The sequence below is a fragment of the Xenopus tropicalis genome, chromosome 6, assembly GCF_000004195.4.
Source record: "Xenopus tropicalis strain Nigerian chromosome 6, UCB_Xtro_10.0, whole genome shotgun sequence".
Lineage (NCBI taxonomy): Eukaryota > Metazoa > Chordata > Amphibia > Anura > Pipidae > Xenopus > Xenopus tropicalis.
Window position 1 is genome coordinate 4,277,420 of NC_030682.2, and position 14,790 is coordinate 4,292,209.

At 51.8% G+C, this 14,790-nt stretch overlaps 1 protein-coding gene across 3 annotated transcripts; it reads left to right on the forward strand.

The window, feature by feature from the left end:
• Positions 1–64: 64 nt before the first annotated feature.
• On the forward strand, positions 65–7,859 carry LOC105945500 (gastrula zinc finger protein xFG20-1-like). Of its 3 annotated transcripts, XM_031904250.1 has the most exons (4): positions 67–179; positions 2,389–2,468; positions 4,373–4,414; positions 5,824–7,859. In XM_031904250.1, exon 4 carries the CDS (start codon positions 5,934–5,936, stop codon positions 7,611–7,613), a length of 1,680 nt encoding a protein of 559 aa, XP_031760110.1. In that variant the 5' UTR covers positions 67–179; positions 2,389–2,468; positions 4,373–4,414; positions 5,824–5,933; the 3' UTR covers positions 7,614–7,859. The 3 variants fall into 3 exon arrangements, with proteins under 3 accessions (XP_031760112.1, XP_031760110.1, XP_031760111.1); XM_031904251.1 differs by lacking the exon at positions 2,389–2,468; XM_031904252.1 differs by lacking the exons at positions 2,389–2,468; positions 4,373–4,414 and having other exon boundaries at positions 65–179.
• Positions 7,860–14,790: the final 6,931 nt, after the last annotated feature.

Here is a 14,790-nt window from a genome sequence, read left to right on the forward strand (position 1 = left end):
TAAAGGGTTTCTGCAGGGCCATTATACTCACTGCTTCCGCCCCCTCACTTCCTGTATTGGGTCTCCTGTTACACTCACTGTGGGATTGTTTGGAGAGAGAAACGCGTTTGTATTGTCCTCTCTGTGTCTGTCTGCCATTCCTCCTCTCCTGCCCTCACATCTCCAGCCTGGGCTGCTGGGTAAGTGCTTTTCCCTCCTCCTCCTCCTCCTCCTCCTCCTCCTCCTCCTCCTCCTCCCTGCACTGTCTGTGGGACTGGGGGTTAATCCCGCTGCAGGGACTGATAGAGAGGGGGGCTGTGGGACTGGGGGTTAATCCCGCTGCAGGGGCTGATAGAGAGGGGCGGCTTGTGGGACTGGGGGTTAATCCCGCTGCAGGGGCCGATAGAGAGGGGGGCTGTGGGACTGGGGTTAATCCCGCTGCAGGGGCCGATAGAGAGGGGCGGCTGTGGGACTGGGGGTTAATCCCGCTGCAGGGGCCGATAGAGAGGGGCGGCTGTGGGACTGGGGGTTAATCCCGCTGCAGGGGCCGATAGAGAGGGGCGGCTGTGGGACTGGGGGTTAATCCCGCTGCAGGGGCTGATAGAGAGGGCGGCTGTGGGACTGGGGGTTAATCCCGCTGCAGGGGCCGATAGAGAGGGGCGGCTGTGGGACTGGGGGTTAATCCCGCTGCAGGGGCCGATAGAGAGGGGCGGCTGTGGGACTGGGGTTAATCCCGCTGCAGGGGCTGATAGAGAGGGGGGCTGTGGGACTGGGGGTTAATCCCGCTGCAGGGGCTGATAGAGAGGGGGGCTGTGGGACTGGGGGTTAATCCCGCTGCAGGGGCTGATAGAGAGGGCGGCGCGGCTGTGGGACTGGGGGTTAATCCGCTGCAGGGCCGATAGAGAGGGGCGGCTGTGGGACTGGGGTTAATCCGCTGCAGGGGCGATAGAGAGGGGCGGCTGTGGGACTGCGGGTTAATCCGCTGCAGGGGCCGATAGAGAGGGCGGCTGTGGGACTGGGGGTTAATCCCGCTGCAGGGGCTGATAGAGAGGGGCGGCTGTGGGACTGGGGTTAATCCCGCTGCAGGGGCTTGATAGAGAGGGGCGGCTGTGGGACTGGGGGTTTAATCCCGCTGCAGGGGCTGATAGAGAGGGGCGGCTGTGGGACTTGGGGGTTAATCCCGCTGCAGGGGCTGATAGAGAGGGGCGGCTGTGGGACTGGGGGTTAATCCCGCTGCAGGGGCTGATAGAGAGGGGCGGCTGTGGACTGGGGGTTAATTCCCGCTGCAGGGACTGATAGAGAGGGGCGGCTGTGGGACTGGGGGTTAATCCCGCTGCAGGGGCTGATAGAGAGGGGCGGCTGTGGGACTGGGGGTTAATCCCGCTGCAGGGGCTGATAGAGAGGGGCGGCTGTGTGGGACTGGGGGTTAATCCCGCTGCAGGGGCCGATAGAGAGGGGCGGCTGTGGGACTGGGGGTTAATCTCGCTGCAGGGGCCGATAGAGAGGGGCGGCTGTGGGAACTGGGGGTTAATCCCGCTGCAGGGGCCGATAGAGAGGGGCGGCTGTGGGACTGGGGGTTAATCCCGCTGCAGGGGCTGATAGAGAGGGGGCTGCGCTGTGGGACTGTGGGGTTAATCCCGCTGCAGGGGCCGATAGAGAGGGGCGGCTGTGGACTGGGGGTTTAATCCCGCTGCAGGGGCCGATAGAGAGGGGCGGCTGTGGGTTTAATCCCGCTGCAGGGGCCGATAGAGAGGGGCGGCTGTGGGACTGGGGGTTAATCCCGCTGCAGGGGGCCGATAGAGAGGGGCGGCTGTGGGACTGGGGGGTTAATCCCGCTGCAGGGGCTGATAGAGAGGGGCGGCTGTGGGACTGGGGGTTAATCCCGCTGCAGGGGCCGATAGAGAGGGGCGGCTGTGGGACTGGGGGTTAATCGCGCTGCAGGGGCTGATAGAGAGGGGCGGCTGTGGGACTGGGGGTTAATCCCGCTGCAGGGGCTGATAGAGAGGGGCGGCTGTGGGACTGGGGGTTAATCCCGCTGCAGGGGCTGATAGAGAGGGGCGGCTGTGGACTGGGGGTTAATCCCGCTGCAGGGGCTGATAGAGAGGGGCGGCTGTGGGACTGGGGGTTAATCCCGCTGCAGGGGCTGATAGAGAGGGGCGGCTGTGGGACTGGGGGTTAATCCCGCTGCAGGGGCTGATAGAGAGGGGCGGCTGTGGGACTGGGGGTTAATCCCGCTGCAGGGGCTGATAGAGAGGGGCGGCTGTGGGACTGGGGGTTAATCCCGCTGCAGGGGCTGATAGAGAGGGGCGGCTGTGGGACTGGGGGTTAATCCCGCTGCAGGGGCTGATAGAGAGGGGCTAATAAAGCTCATACTATGGATTACACCTATTTCTGTTCTGTGATTATTAGACCCCGGGGGCACATTTCTGGCAGATAACTGAGTGGCTGTTCCAGTGATTCCCAGTGTGGCTGAGTGAGACAATATCCAGGTATGTGATGCTGCTCTGAGTGGGACTGGGATGAGCAGAACATGTGCCGGGGCCGGGTATCGTTGCTTTAACAGAAAGAGACACAGAGCACAACCCCCTCCTCCTGTCCTTGAGTTAATATAATACAATGTTTATATCTGGGAGTTTATGGAATTGATAAAAATCATTTATAGTAAATCTGCCCCCCCCCCCACAACAGTATTTGCTGCTATGAACGGTTCCTCAGGTCTCTGAATACAGTGAGAATTTGTTTATTGTGTTGCCACGTGTATCTTCTTTAGAAACGGGATAATCTGTAAACGGCCTATTAGGAAAAAGAATATAAATTCACTTCCCTCCATGAACTGGAAATATCCGTTACTTTTATTTGTTATTTAGCTGTAACTCGGCCCGTGTGTTCTGTACAGAGGGGATCAGTCCTGTTTTTTATATATATATATATATATATATATATATATATATATATATATATATATATATATATACAGTATATCTTCTTTCCAAACTTGAGGTGCCTCCTAATAATCCCCACGGATATAGAGGGGGCTGAACTGAGTGTCAGTCGGGGGAGTCCTGCCCAGGGCTCATACACATGCTCCCTTGGCCAAACAAAAGTGGTCATTGATAAATCAGCCCCATATTGTTTCATCGGTTATTTGATAAGAGAAACAAGTAGCATGGAAATGTCTTAAACTGAAACTGAGAGGCTCTTCTGTCATGGGAAAACATGTTTATTCACCAGCAGAATCCTGCAATGAATCCTATTATTTCTCTTACTCCCATGTAACCGGAGGAGTCCCAAGCCGGACTTGGATTTCTTACTATTGTGTACTATTCTCATATCTACTGGGAGCTGCTATCTGGTTACTTTTCTATTGTTCTGCTGATCGGGTACTGAGGGAGGAAAGGAGAGGGGTTGATATCCCTGCAACTTGCAACACAGCAATAATTTCCCCCCCCTTTCCCCCCTCCCCAGCAGCCGATCAGCAGAACAATGGGAAGGGAGCAAGATAGCAGCTCCAAGTAGGTATCAGAATAGCACTCAATAGTAAGAAATCCAATTCCGGCTTGGGACTCCTCCAGTTACATGGGAGTAGGAGAAACAATAGGTTAGCTGAAAGCAGTTCTAATGTGTAGCGCTGGCTGAAAGCTCAGACTCAGGCACACTTTACTGCTGCGCTGCAAGTTGGAGTGATATCCCCCCCCCCTCACCACCAGCAGCCGATCAGCAGAACAATGGGAAGGGAGCAAGATAGCAGCTCCCAGTAGGTATCAGAATAGCACTCAATAGTAAGAAATCCAAGTCCGGCTTGGGACTCCTCCAGTTACATGGGAGTAGGAGAAACAATAGGTTAGCTGAAAGCAGTTCTAATGTGTAGCGCTGGCTGAAAGCTCAGACTCAGGCACACTTTACTGCTGCGCTGCAAGTTGGAGTGATCTCCCCCCCCTCACCCCCAGCAGCCGATCAGCAGAACAATGGGAAGGGAGCAAGATAGCAGCTCCCAGTAGGTATCAGAATAGCACTCAATAGTAAGAAATCCAAGTCCGGCTTGGGACTCCTCCAGTTACATGGGAGTAGGAGAAACAATAGGTTAGCTGAAAGCAGTTCTAATGTGTAGCGCTGGCTGAAAGCTCAGACTCAGGCACAAGGCACTGAGATGGCGCCTACACACCAATATTACAGCTACAAATACATTTGTTGGTTCAAGAATAAAAGGTTAAATGGCAGAGGTAATTATTTGCTGTGTAAAAGTGTCATTTAGAGATAAACAGCCCCATAAATATCATGGCAGGGTCCCTTTAACCTTGGCACCCGGGGGGATAGGCTGGCCCCTAATGTCATATTTGGAAGAGCCACATGACTTTGCTCATAGTCTTGGCTAATCCTTTCCTGTATTTTATAGGTTGGTTTGGCTCAGAGAGACACTCATTCCCTGTATATTCAGGTAAGTCAGATAAATCTAGTGATAAATGATAAATAAATGCAATCGCTCTCTGAATGAATGTATATAGCTGTATATCCGCTGCAGCAGTCACGCATAGCTGAATGTAAATGGGGAGTCTTGAGTTTTGGCTCCTCCCCTTGTCCCATAAATTCAGTGTAAATTATTTTGGTTTTTTTGATTATTACCGGTAAAATCCCTCTACTTGTGTTGGCAATTAGTTCATTAGCAATTAGGTTCATTAGTTTAAAGGAGACATATTGGATAAATGGGAAAAAAATGTAATTTTGTAGGCAATTATGAATAATATCCGGTGCTGGTTTCCCTTTGGGCTAAACATTAACCCTATCTGTAACAATGGCCCCTTTATTGGAGCTCCCTATAGATCCTCTCAGGTCCCTGTCTGGGTTTCACATGAGGGGTGGGCGTGTCCCTGCCAGAAGCACATTAAGAGGCGGAGAGCCAATCACAGCCCTGCACTCACACAAACACAGACAGGCTTCAGTTCCCTATCAGGTCAGCCTAGCTGCTGATTGGTTCCTATCCTACAGTGCAGGGTACGGAGGGCCGCCGGCTCCCCAGCTCATCCAGAGAATTCAGCCAGCAGGAAGTGGAACAGATGGGCGGGGCTAGTGGGGTTTTTGTGGAATTTCTCAATAAATCAGTCAGAAACACAACTTTTTAAAGCACAATCCTTCTATATCTAGAGGAGTATAATTCATTGGTACATTGTTAATTTTTTTGGATATGTCTCCTTTAAAAAAAAATGACCCTTTTATAGGTTCCCCCTTAGATCTATTTTGGCCCCTGACTGTGTTAGGGCTAAGACACATGGAGCTACTTAGTAGCAGCTACTTGTCACGGCTACTAAAGTAGACAATGCGGATCATTTACTGATATTTGTCCCTACGTGTGTTTTAGCAGAGGGAATTCTCAGTATTGTCTATGGCAGGGGATTTTCTAGAGTTTAGTAGCTGCTACTAAGTAGCTCCGTGTGTCTTCACCCTTAGATCAACGTGTCCAAAGATGTGGGTATCCAACCATATGTCTGCATTCACACAGGGAAATATAGACTGAAATTCACTGTCCGGTCAGTCTGTGCACTGATTGGCTGGCATTGAACCTTGCCAAGTGCCAGCGACTCATCTATAAAGTTCATAGGGGCTTCATACTGTAAGTTTATGTATCAAACAGCCAAATGGCAGCAGAATCCTTCACAATGAATACTTTCATATTAAGTGGCCTAGTTCCCACCATTTTGTGATGGGCTGTGTGCGCCCTTAGAGATCACCTGACAGGAAATAGTATGGGAAGTAGAACGATGCCCATTTATTTACCTACATTGTTGGTTATGGTTTTCCTTTTAATCATAGTTCTGTATATAATATATATATATATTTTTTTACTTCTAGAGAATTGCTGAAACGCAGAGACACGGCGCAACTCTCGTCATCATTAACTTTATCGTTAAGACACCAGGAACCCCGGATGCACCTTGTAGCGGTCACAGCCGAGTAATCAGATGTTCTGCAAGGAAGAGGAACCGAATGAGTGGACTCGGTGTGAGCAACAAAATGGACTCCTGTCTGATTATGACCAGAATTACAGAGATGGGGAAGAAGCGCCACAGATCCATCACTTACACAAAGTAGAAGTCGATTTCCCCTGTACAGAGAATGAGGAAATAGTCTCCCCTAACAATATCCTGAATCCCCAGGAGAGAACCCCTACAGGGGAGAAGCCGTTCTCTTGCACGTTATGTGGGAAAACCTTCACTCGGAAGCCCAACTTTGAGGCGCATCAGAGAACCCACACGGGGGAAAAGCCTTTCTCGTGTACAGAATGCGGCAAAGCGTTTGCTTGGAAGTGCAACCTTCAGATTCACTACGCGGTGCACTCCGGGGAGAAACCGTTCGCTTGCACCGAATGCGACAAAGCCTTCTCCAAGAAGTGCCAGCTGCAGTCGCATTACAAGGTACACACCGGGGAGAAACCATTCGCGTGCGCACAGTGTGGGAAATCCTTCTCTCACAAGTGTGTGCTGGAGGCGCACGAGAGAACCCACACGGGGGACAAGCCCTTCTCTTGTACGGAATGCGGGAAACGGTTCTCTCAAATAGGCAACCTTCACAAGCACAAGAAAACCCACGCGCAGCATACGCCCCACCCCTGCGCCGAATGCGGCAAGACCTTCTCCTTTAAGAGCAGCCTTTTAGAACACCAAAAGATTCATTTAGAGCTGAAACCTCTCCCTTGTGCGGAATGCGGGAGAACCTTCGCCAATAAGCAGGCCCTTCTGACGCACCAGGGAACCCACACGGAGGAGAAACCGTTCCCTTGTACCGAATGCGGGAAAAGCTTCTCGATGGAATACATCCTGCTCATCCATCAGAAAACCCACACGGGGGCGAACCCCTTGGCTTGTACCGAGTGCGGGAAAACGTTCAGCACGAAGGACAAACTTCAGTCGCACTGCAGAGAACACACCGGGGAGAAACCCTTTGCCTGTTCGGAATGTGGGAAAACCTTCTTTTACAAAAGCGTCCTCAAGGAACACCTGGTAACCCACACGGGGGTGAAGCCGTACCATTGCACGGAATGCGGGAAGCAGTACACGCATCAGACCAGTTTAAAGGCGCACCAGCGAACACACACGGGGGAGAAACCGTACACTTGCACGCAGTGCGGGAAAAGCTTCTCTCATAAGAGCAAACTCAATGCGCATTATAAACGGCACTCGGGGGAGAAACCATTCACCTGCACAGAATGCGGAAAGGCCTTTACTAAGAACGAGCAGCTGCAGTCGCATTACAAAGTGCACACCGGGGAGAAACCGTACTCGTGCGCGCAGTGTGGGAGAGCCTTCTCTCACAAATGTGTGCTGAAGACGCATCAGAGAACCCACACGGGGGACAAGCCCTTCTCTTGCACCGAGTGTGGGAAAACATTCACTCGCAAGCCCAACTTCGAGGCGCATCTGAGAACCCACTCGGGGGAGAAACCGTTTGTGTGTACGGAATGTGGCAAAGCCTTCGCATGGAAGAGAAACCTTCAGGCTCATTACACGGTGCACACGGGGGAGAAGCGCTTCACGTGCAAAGAATGTGGCCAAACGTTTGCCTGGAAGAGCAACCTCCGCGCTCACTACGCCGTGCACACCCGCGAGAAACCCCCCCCACAGGCCTACAGTGAAGTCCTATAAGTACCCACACGGTGCAACAAGCTGAAATCATGACATGAAGAAACAGGGGAATTTCCTCGTACACTGGAGAGTTTGTTTCACGGGACCACGAAGTGTGTAAAACATGGAACTGCTTTCCCACAACAGAGCACAAACACACACATGTAATCTGTTTTATGTGATTATTATGAATGTGTAACAACCACTCTGTCCTAGAAAGTGTATGTTTGTGTGTAACGTGCAGGGATCTGGTATAGGAGGGTCATAGTATGTGATCTCCCCCCCCCCCCCCCCCCCCCCATTGTAAGCAGCAGTCCTGCCCTGCTTTATGGCTGAGATTCTAGCTATCTGTATAACAGAGCATTCTGTCACAGTGGCACAGATCCTATCTGATCCCCCCATTGTAAGCAGCAGTCCTGCCCTGCTTTATGGCTGAGATTCTAGCTATCTGTATAACAGAGCATTCTGTCACAGTGGCACAGATCCTATCTGATCCCCCCCCCCCATTGTAAGCAGCAGTCCTGCCCTGCTTTATGGCTGAGATTCTAGCTATCTGTATAACAGAGCATTCTGTCACAGTGGTTCAAGTTCTGACACTTGAAGGAAACATATAGTGTAATTAAAAAAGCCTCCAGTCTTGTAGGCATGAATAATATCCGGTGCTGGTTTCCCTTTGGGCTAAACATTAACCCTATCTGTAACAATGGCCCCTTTATTGGAGCTCCCTATAGATCCTCTCATGTCCCTGTCTGGGTTTCAAATGAGGGGTGGGCGTGTCCTAACGGTCCCTGCCAGAAGCACAGTAAGAGGGGGAGAGCCAATCACAGCCCTGCAGTCACACAAGCACAGACAGGCTTCAGTTCCCTATCAGGTCAGCCTAGCTGCTGATTGGTTCCTATCCTACAGTGCCGACGCCCCCCTGCACAGCCTGGGAAAGGAGGCAGCAGGAAGTAATAAAGGTGGGCGGGGCTAGTGGGGGGTTTCGGATAAATATTTAATAAATCAGACTGAAACACTACTGTTTAAAGCACATTCCTTCTATATTTAGATGAGTACAATTTATTGGCACAATATTCTTTTTTTACACAATATGTCCCCTTTAAGGGGGAAAAAGCTTGGTAGAGAAATTGCCAGAGTAAATCAGTATCCGTTCCCAGTAGTGCAACTGATGCTAATACTCCTACATAAAGACTCAAGCCGACAGTATAGTAATAGGGTAGCTGTGTGCTCGGCAGACACATAATTCTAACACAATGGGAAGAGACTGGGCCTGAATCCTTCAAGCTCTGGGGATTCTCTCCCAATTGTTTCCAAAGGAGAAAGTGATTGAACTGACAATGTATTGTTTAATTGGGATGTGGGGAATGAGCATGGGAAATATATAGAGTCACTCATTAGAATGTTATGTACTCACTGGTATGCAATAAAAATTAACTTGGAGCCTGGGCTTCTTTTCTTTTTAATATTTGTTCACTGTATCTGTCTATGTACAGTTTGTATGTATTACCCAGGTACAGAGCTCTGATTCTCTGTACTTCCTGCTCCTGGGCTGCTCTCTTTCCCATGGTCAGGCAGGAATCTCCCCCTGGGTAAGTGAATCCAATCTCCCCCCAGTACTTACCCAGGTACAGAGCTCTGATTCTCTGTACTTCCTGCTCCTGGGCTGCTCTCTTTCCCATGGTCAGACAGGAACCTCCCCCTGGGTAAGTGAATCCAATCTCCCCCCAGTACTTACCCAGGTACAGAGCTCTGATTCTCTGTACTTCCTGCTCCTGGGCTGCTCTCTTTCCCATGGTCAGGCAGGATCCCCCCCCCCGGGTAAGTGAATCCAATCTCCCCCCAGTACTTACCCAGGTACAGAGCTCTGATTCTCTGTACTTCCTGCTCCTGGGCTGCTCTCTTTCCCATGGTCAGGCAGGAACCTCCCCCTGGGTAAGTGAATCCAATCTCCCCCCAGTACTTACCCAGGTACAGAGCTCTGATTCTCTGTACTTCCTGCTCCTGGGCTGCTCTCTTTCCCATGGTCAGGCAGGAACCTCCCCCTGGGTAAGTGAATCCAATCTCCCCCCAGTACTTACCCAGGTACAGAGCTCTGATTCTCTGTACTTCCTGCTCCTGGGCTGCTCTCTTTCCCATGGTCAGGCAGGAACCCCCCCCCCGGGTAAGTGAATCCAATCTCCCCCCAGTACTTACCCAGGTACAGAGCTCTGATTCTCTGTACTTCCTGCTCCTGGGCTGCTCTCTTTCCCATGGTCAGGCAGGAATTCCCCCCCCGGGTAAGTGAATCCAATCTCCCCCCAGTACTTACCCAGGTACAGAGCTCTGATTCTCTGTACTTCCTGCTCCTGGGCTGCTCTCTTTCCCATGGTCAGGCAGGAACCTCACCCTGGGTAAGTGAATCCAGTCTCCCCCCAGTACTTACCCAGGTACAGAGCTCTGATTCTCTGTACTTCCTTCTCCTGGGCTGCTCTCTTTCCCATGGTCAGGCAGGAACCTCACCCTGGGTAAGTGAATCCAATCTCCCCCCAGTACTTACCCAGGTACAGAGCTCTGATTCTCTGTACTTCCTGCTCCTGGGCTGCTCTCTTTCCCATGGTCAGACAGGAACCTCCCCCTGGGTAAGTGAATCCAATCTCCCCCCAGTACTTACCCAGGTACAGAGCTCTGATTCTCTGTACTTCCTTCTCCTGGGCTGCTCTCTTTCCCATGGTCAGACAGGAACCTCCCCCTGGGTAAGTGAATCCAATCTCCCCCCAGTACTTACCCAGGTACAGAGCTCTGATTCTCTGTACTTCCTGTTCCTGGGCTGCTCTCTTTCCCATGTTCAGGCAGGACCCCCCCCCCCCCCCGGGTAAGTGAATCCAATCTCCCCCCAGTACTTATCCAGGTACAGAGCTCTGCCACACCCCATGTGTGCGCAATATAAACAGCTGATGTGACTATAATAAGCAGCTCATATAAAGTTTAGGGGCCCAATAACTAAATAATAATGTGCTAATAAGTAAAATAAGTATTTTAATTGGGGGGTCAGTGGTGTTTATACTTTTATTTATTATTTAGTTATGTAATTTTTTTCATAAATTATGTAAGCATAGGGTCCCCAATGATGTTGCTGTGGGGCCCAATAACCATTCCCCTGCTGCAAAGTTCTACTGTGTAGCGCTGGCTCCTTCTGAAAGCTCAGACTCCAAGTCCGGCTTGGGACTCCTCCAGTTACATGGGAGTAGGAGAAACAATAGGTTAGCTGAAAGCAGTTCTAATGTGTAGCGCTGGCTGAAAGCTCAGACTCAGGCACACTTTACTGCTGCGCTGCAAGTTGGAGTGATATCCCCCCCCCTCACCCCCAGCAGGCGATCAGCAGAACAATGGGAAGGGAGCAAGATAGCAGCTCTCAGTAGGTATCAGAATAGCACTCAATAGTAAGAAATCCAAGTCCGGCTTGGGACTCCTCCAGTTACATGGGAGTAGGAGAAACAATAGGTTAGCTGAAAGCAGTTCTAATGGGTAGCGCTGGCTGAAAGCTCAGACTCAGGCACACTTTACTGCTGCGCTGCAAGTTGGAATGATATCCCCCCCCTCCCCCCCAGCAGCCAATCAGCAGAACAATGGGAAGGGAGCAAGATAGCAGCTCCCAGTAGGTATCAGAATAGCACTCAATAGTAAGAAATCCAAGTCCGGCTTGGGACTCCCCCAGTTACATGGGAGTAGGAGAAACAATAGGTTAGCTGAAAGCAGTTCTAATGTGTAGCGCTGGCTGAAAGCTCAGACTCAGGCACAAGGCACTGAGATGGCGCCTACACACCAATATTACAGCTACAAATACATTTGTTGGTTGAAGAATAAAAGGTTAAATGGCAGAGGGAATTATTTGCTGTGTAACAGTGTCATTTAGGGATAAACAGCCCCATAAATATCATGAAAGAATCCTTTTAACTTACAGAATGTGGGAAAAGATTCTCTTTTAAAGGCCACATTGTCCTACACAGGGGACAGACCCATTGTTTGCACAGGATGTGAAAATACTCTCTTTATAAAGCAACACCTTGTCAGACACCAGAGAATCCACACAGGGGGGAACCTTTTGCGTAAGCCCAATCAAACCAGGTTAAATACACCAGGGCACACACAGGACTGAAACATAGGGGTGTAACCATGAAACTGCTGAAAAAATGGGCAAAAAATTTATGAAATGTGGCGACAGCACAAATTGTTTTATGTGTGCGAGATTTGTTACATGGCCTCGCCTTTCTTTTTCGCCAAAGTCAGGAATTCAAAAATAAATCCCTGGTTTGGGGGCACTGGGAGCAACACCCAAGGGGTTGGGGAGCCACATATTCCCCCCGGGCCACTGGTTGGGGATCACTGGGTTAGGGGAACATATAGATAAACTGGAAATGAAACATTGATGTAAGGTGAAAGTCAGAGAAAGATAAAGGAGAAGTCAAATGGAAACGAGACAAAAAATGGGGGGCAGATGGGAAGGGGAGAATTGAAGGAGAGATGGAGGAGGGAGAATACAGAAAGCAACTAGAACTAAATTGAAGAGAAACAAAAGAAAACAAACAGAACTGCATTTAGTGTAAATTAGATAAAATAAAGAAGCTGGAGCCGTGCATTATGGGAGAATGAGTAGAAATTTGAGGAGAGTGGATGGAACAGAACAGAAGAAAACAATGGGAAGAGGAGAGGAGGGACCATATATATTACTTAGTCTTAGAGAAAATCATGTTGGCCTTAAAGCTTCGTTCTGCGGTGCCTAAAGGTGCCCATACACGGCCCATTCCAGCTGCCCATATCCCTCCCTTAAGGTGCCCATACACGGCCCATATCCCTCCCTTAAGGTGCCCATACACGGCCGATTCCAGCTGCCCATATCCCTCCCTTAAGGTGCCCATACACGGCCGATTCCAGCTGCCCATATCCCTCCCTTAAGGTGCCCATACACGGCCGATTCCAGCTGCCCATATCCCTCCCTTAAGGTGCCCATACACGGCCGATTCCAGCTGCCCATATCCCTCCCTTAAGGTGCCCATACACGGCCCATTCCAGCTGCCCATATCCCTCCCTTAAGGTGCCCATACACGGCCGATTCCAGCTGCCCATATCCCTCCCTTAAGGTGCCCATACACGGCCCATTCCAGCTGCCCATATCCCTCCCTTAAGGTGCCCATACACGGCCCATTCCAGCTGCCCATATCCCTCCCTTAAGGTGCCCATACACGGCCCATTCCAGCTGCCCATATCCCTCCCTTAAGGTCCCCATACACGGCCCATTCCAGCTGCCCATATCCCTCCCTTAAGGTGCCCATACACGGCCCATATCCCTCCCTTAAGGTGCCCATACACGGCCGATTCCAGCTGCCCATATCCCTCCCTTAAGGTGCCCATACACGGCCGATTCCAGCTGCCCATATCCCTCCCTTAAGGTGCCCATACACGGCCGATTCCAGCTGCCCATATCCCTCCCTTAAGGTGCCCATACACGGCCGATTCCAGCTGCCCATATCCCTCCCTTAAGGTGCCCATACACGGCCGATTCCAGCTGCCCATATCCCTCCCTTAAGGTCCCCATACACGGCCCATATCCCTCCCTTAAGGTGCCCATACACGGCCCATTCCAGCTGCCCATATCCCTCCCTTAAGGTGCCCATACACGGCCCATATCCCTCCCTTAAGGTGCCCATACACGGCCCATTCCAGCTGCCCATATCCCTCCCTTAAGGTGCCCATACACGGCCCATTCCAGCTGCCCATATCCCTCCCTTAAGGTGCCTACACGGCCCATATCCCTCCCTTAAGGTGCCCATACACGGCCGATTCCAGCTGCCCATATCCCTCCCTTAAGGTCCCCATACACGGCCCATATCCCTCCCTTAAGGTGGCCCATACACGGCCCATTCCAGCTGCCCATATCCCTCCCTTAAGGTGCCCATACACGGCCCATATCCCTCCCTTAAGGTGCCCATACACGGCCCATTCCAGCTGCCCATATCCCTCCCTTAAGGTGCCCATACACGGCCCATTCCAGCTGCCCATATCCCTCCCTTAAGGTGCCCATACACGGCCGATTCCAGCTGCCCATATCCCTCCCTTAAGGTGCCCATACACGGCCCATATCCCTCCCTTAAGGTGCCCATACACGGCCGATTCCAGCTGCCCATATCCCTCCCTTAAGGTCCCCATACACGGCCCATATCCCTCCCTTAAGGTGCCCATACACGGCCCATTCCAGCTGCCCATATCCCTCCCTTAAGGTGCCCATACACGGCCCATATCCCTCCCTTAAGGTGCCCATACACGGCCCATTCCAGCTGCCCATATCCCTCCCTTAAGGTGCCCATACACGGCCCATTCCAGCTGCCCATATCCCTCCCTTAAGGTGCCCATACACGGCCCATATCCCTCCCTTAAGGTGGCCCATACACGGCCGATTCCAGCTGCCCATATCCCTCCCTTAAGGTGGCCCATACACGGCCCATTCCAGCTGCCCATATCCCTCCCTTAAGGTGCCCATACACGGCCCATATCCCTCCCTTAAGGTGCCCATACACGGCCGATTCCAGCTGCCCATATCCCTCCCTTAAGGTCCCCATACACGGCCCATTCCAGCTGCCCATATCCCTCCCTTAAGGTGCCCATACACGGCCCATATCCCTCCCTTAAGGTGCCCATACACGGCCGATTCCAGCTGCCCATATCCCTCCCTTAAGGTGCCCATACACGGCCGATTCCACGCTGCCCCATATCCCTCCCTTAAGGTGCCCATACACGGCCGATTCCAGCTGCCCATATCCCTCCCTTAAGGTGCCCATACACGGCCGATTCCAGCTGCCCATATCCCTCCCTTAAGGTGCCCATACACGGCCGATTCCAGCTGCCCAATCCCTCCCTTAAGGTGCCCATACACGGCCCATTCCAGCTGCCCATATCCCTCCCTTAAGGTGCCCATACACGGCCGATTCCAGCTGCCCATATCCCTCCCTTAAGGTGCCCATACACGGCCCATATCCCTCCCTTAAGGTGCCCATACACGGCCGATTCCAGCTGCCCATATCCCTCCCTTAAGGTGCCCATACACGGCCGATTCCAGCTGCCCATATCCCTCCCTTAAGGTGCCCATACACGGCCGATTCCAGCTGCCCATATCCCTCCCTTAAGGTGCCCATACACGGCCCATTCCAGCTGCCCATATCCCTCC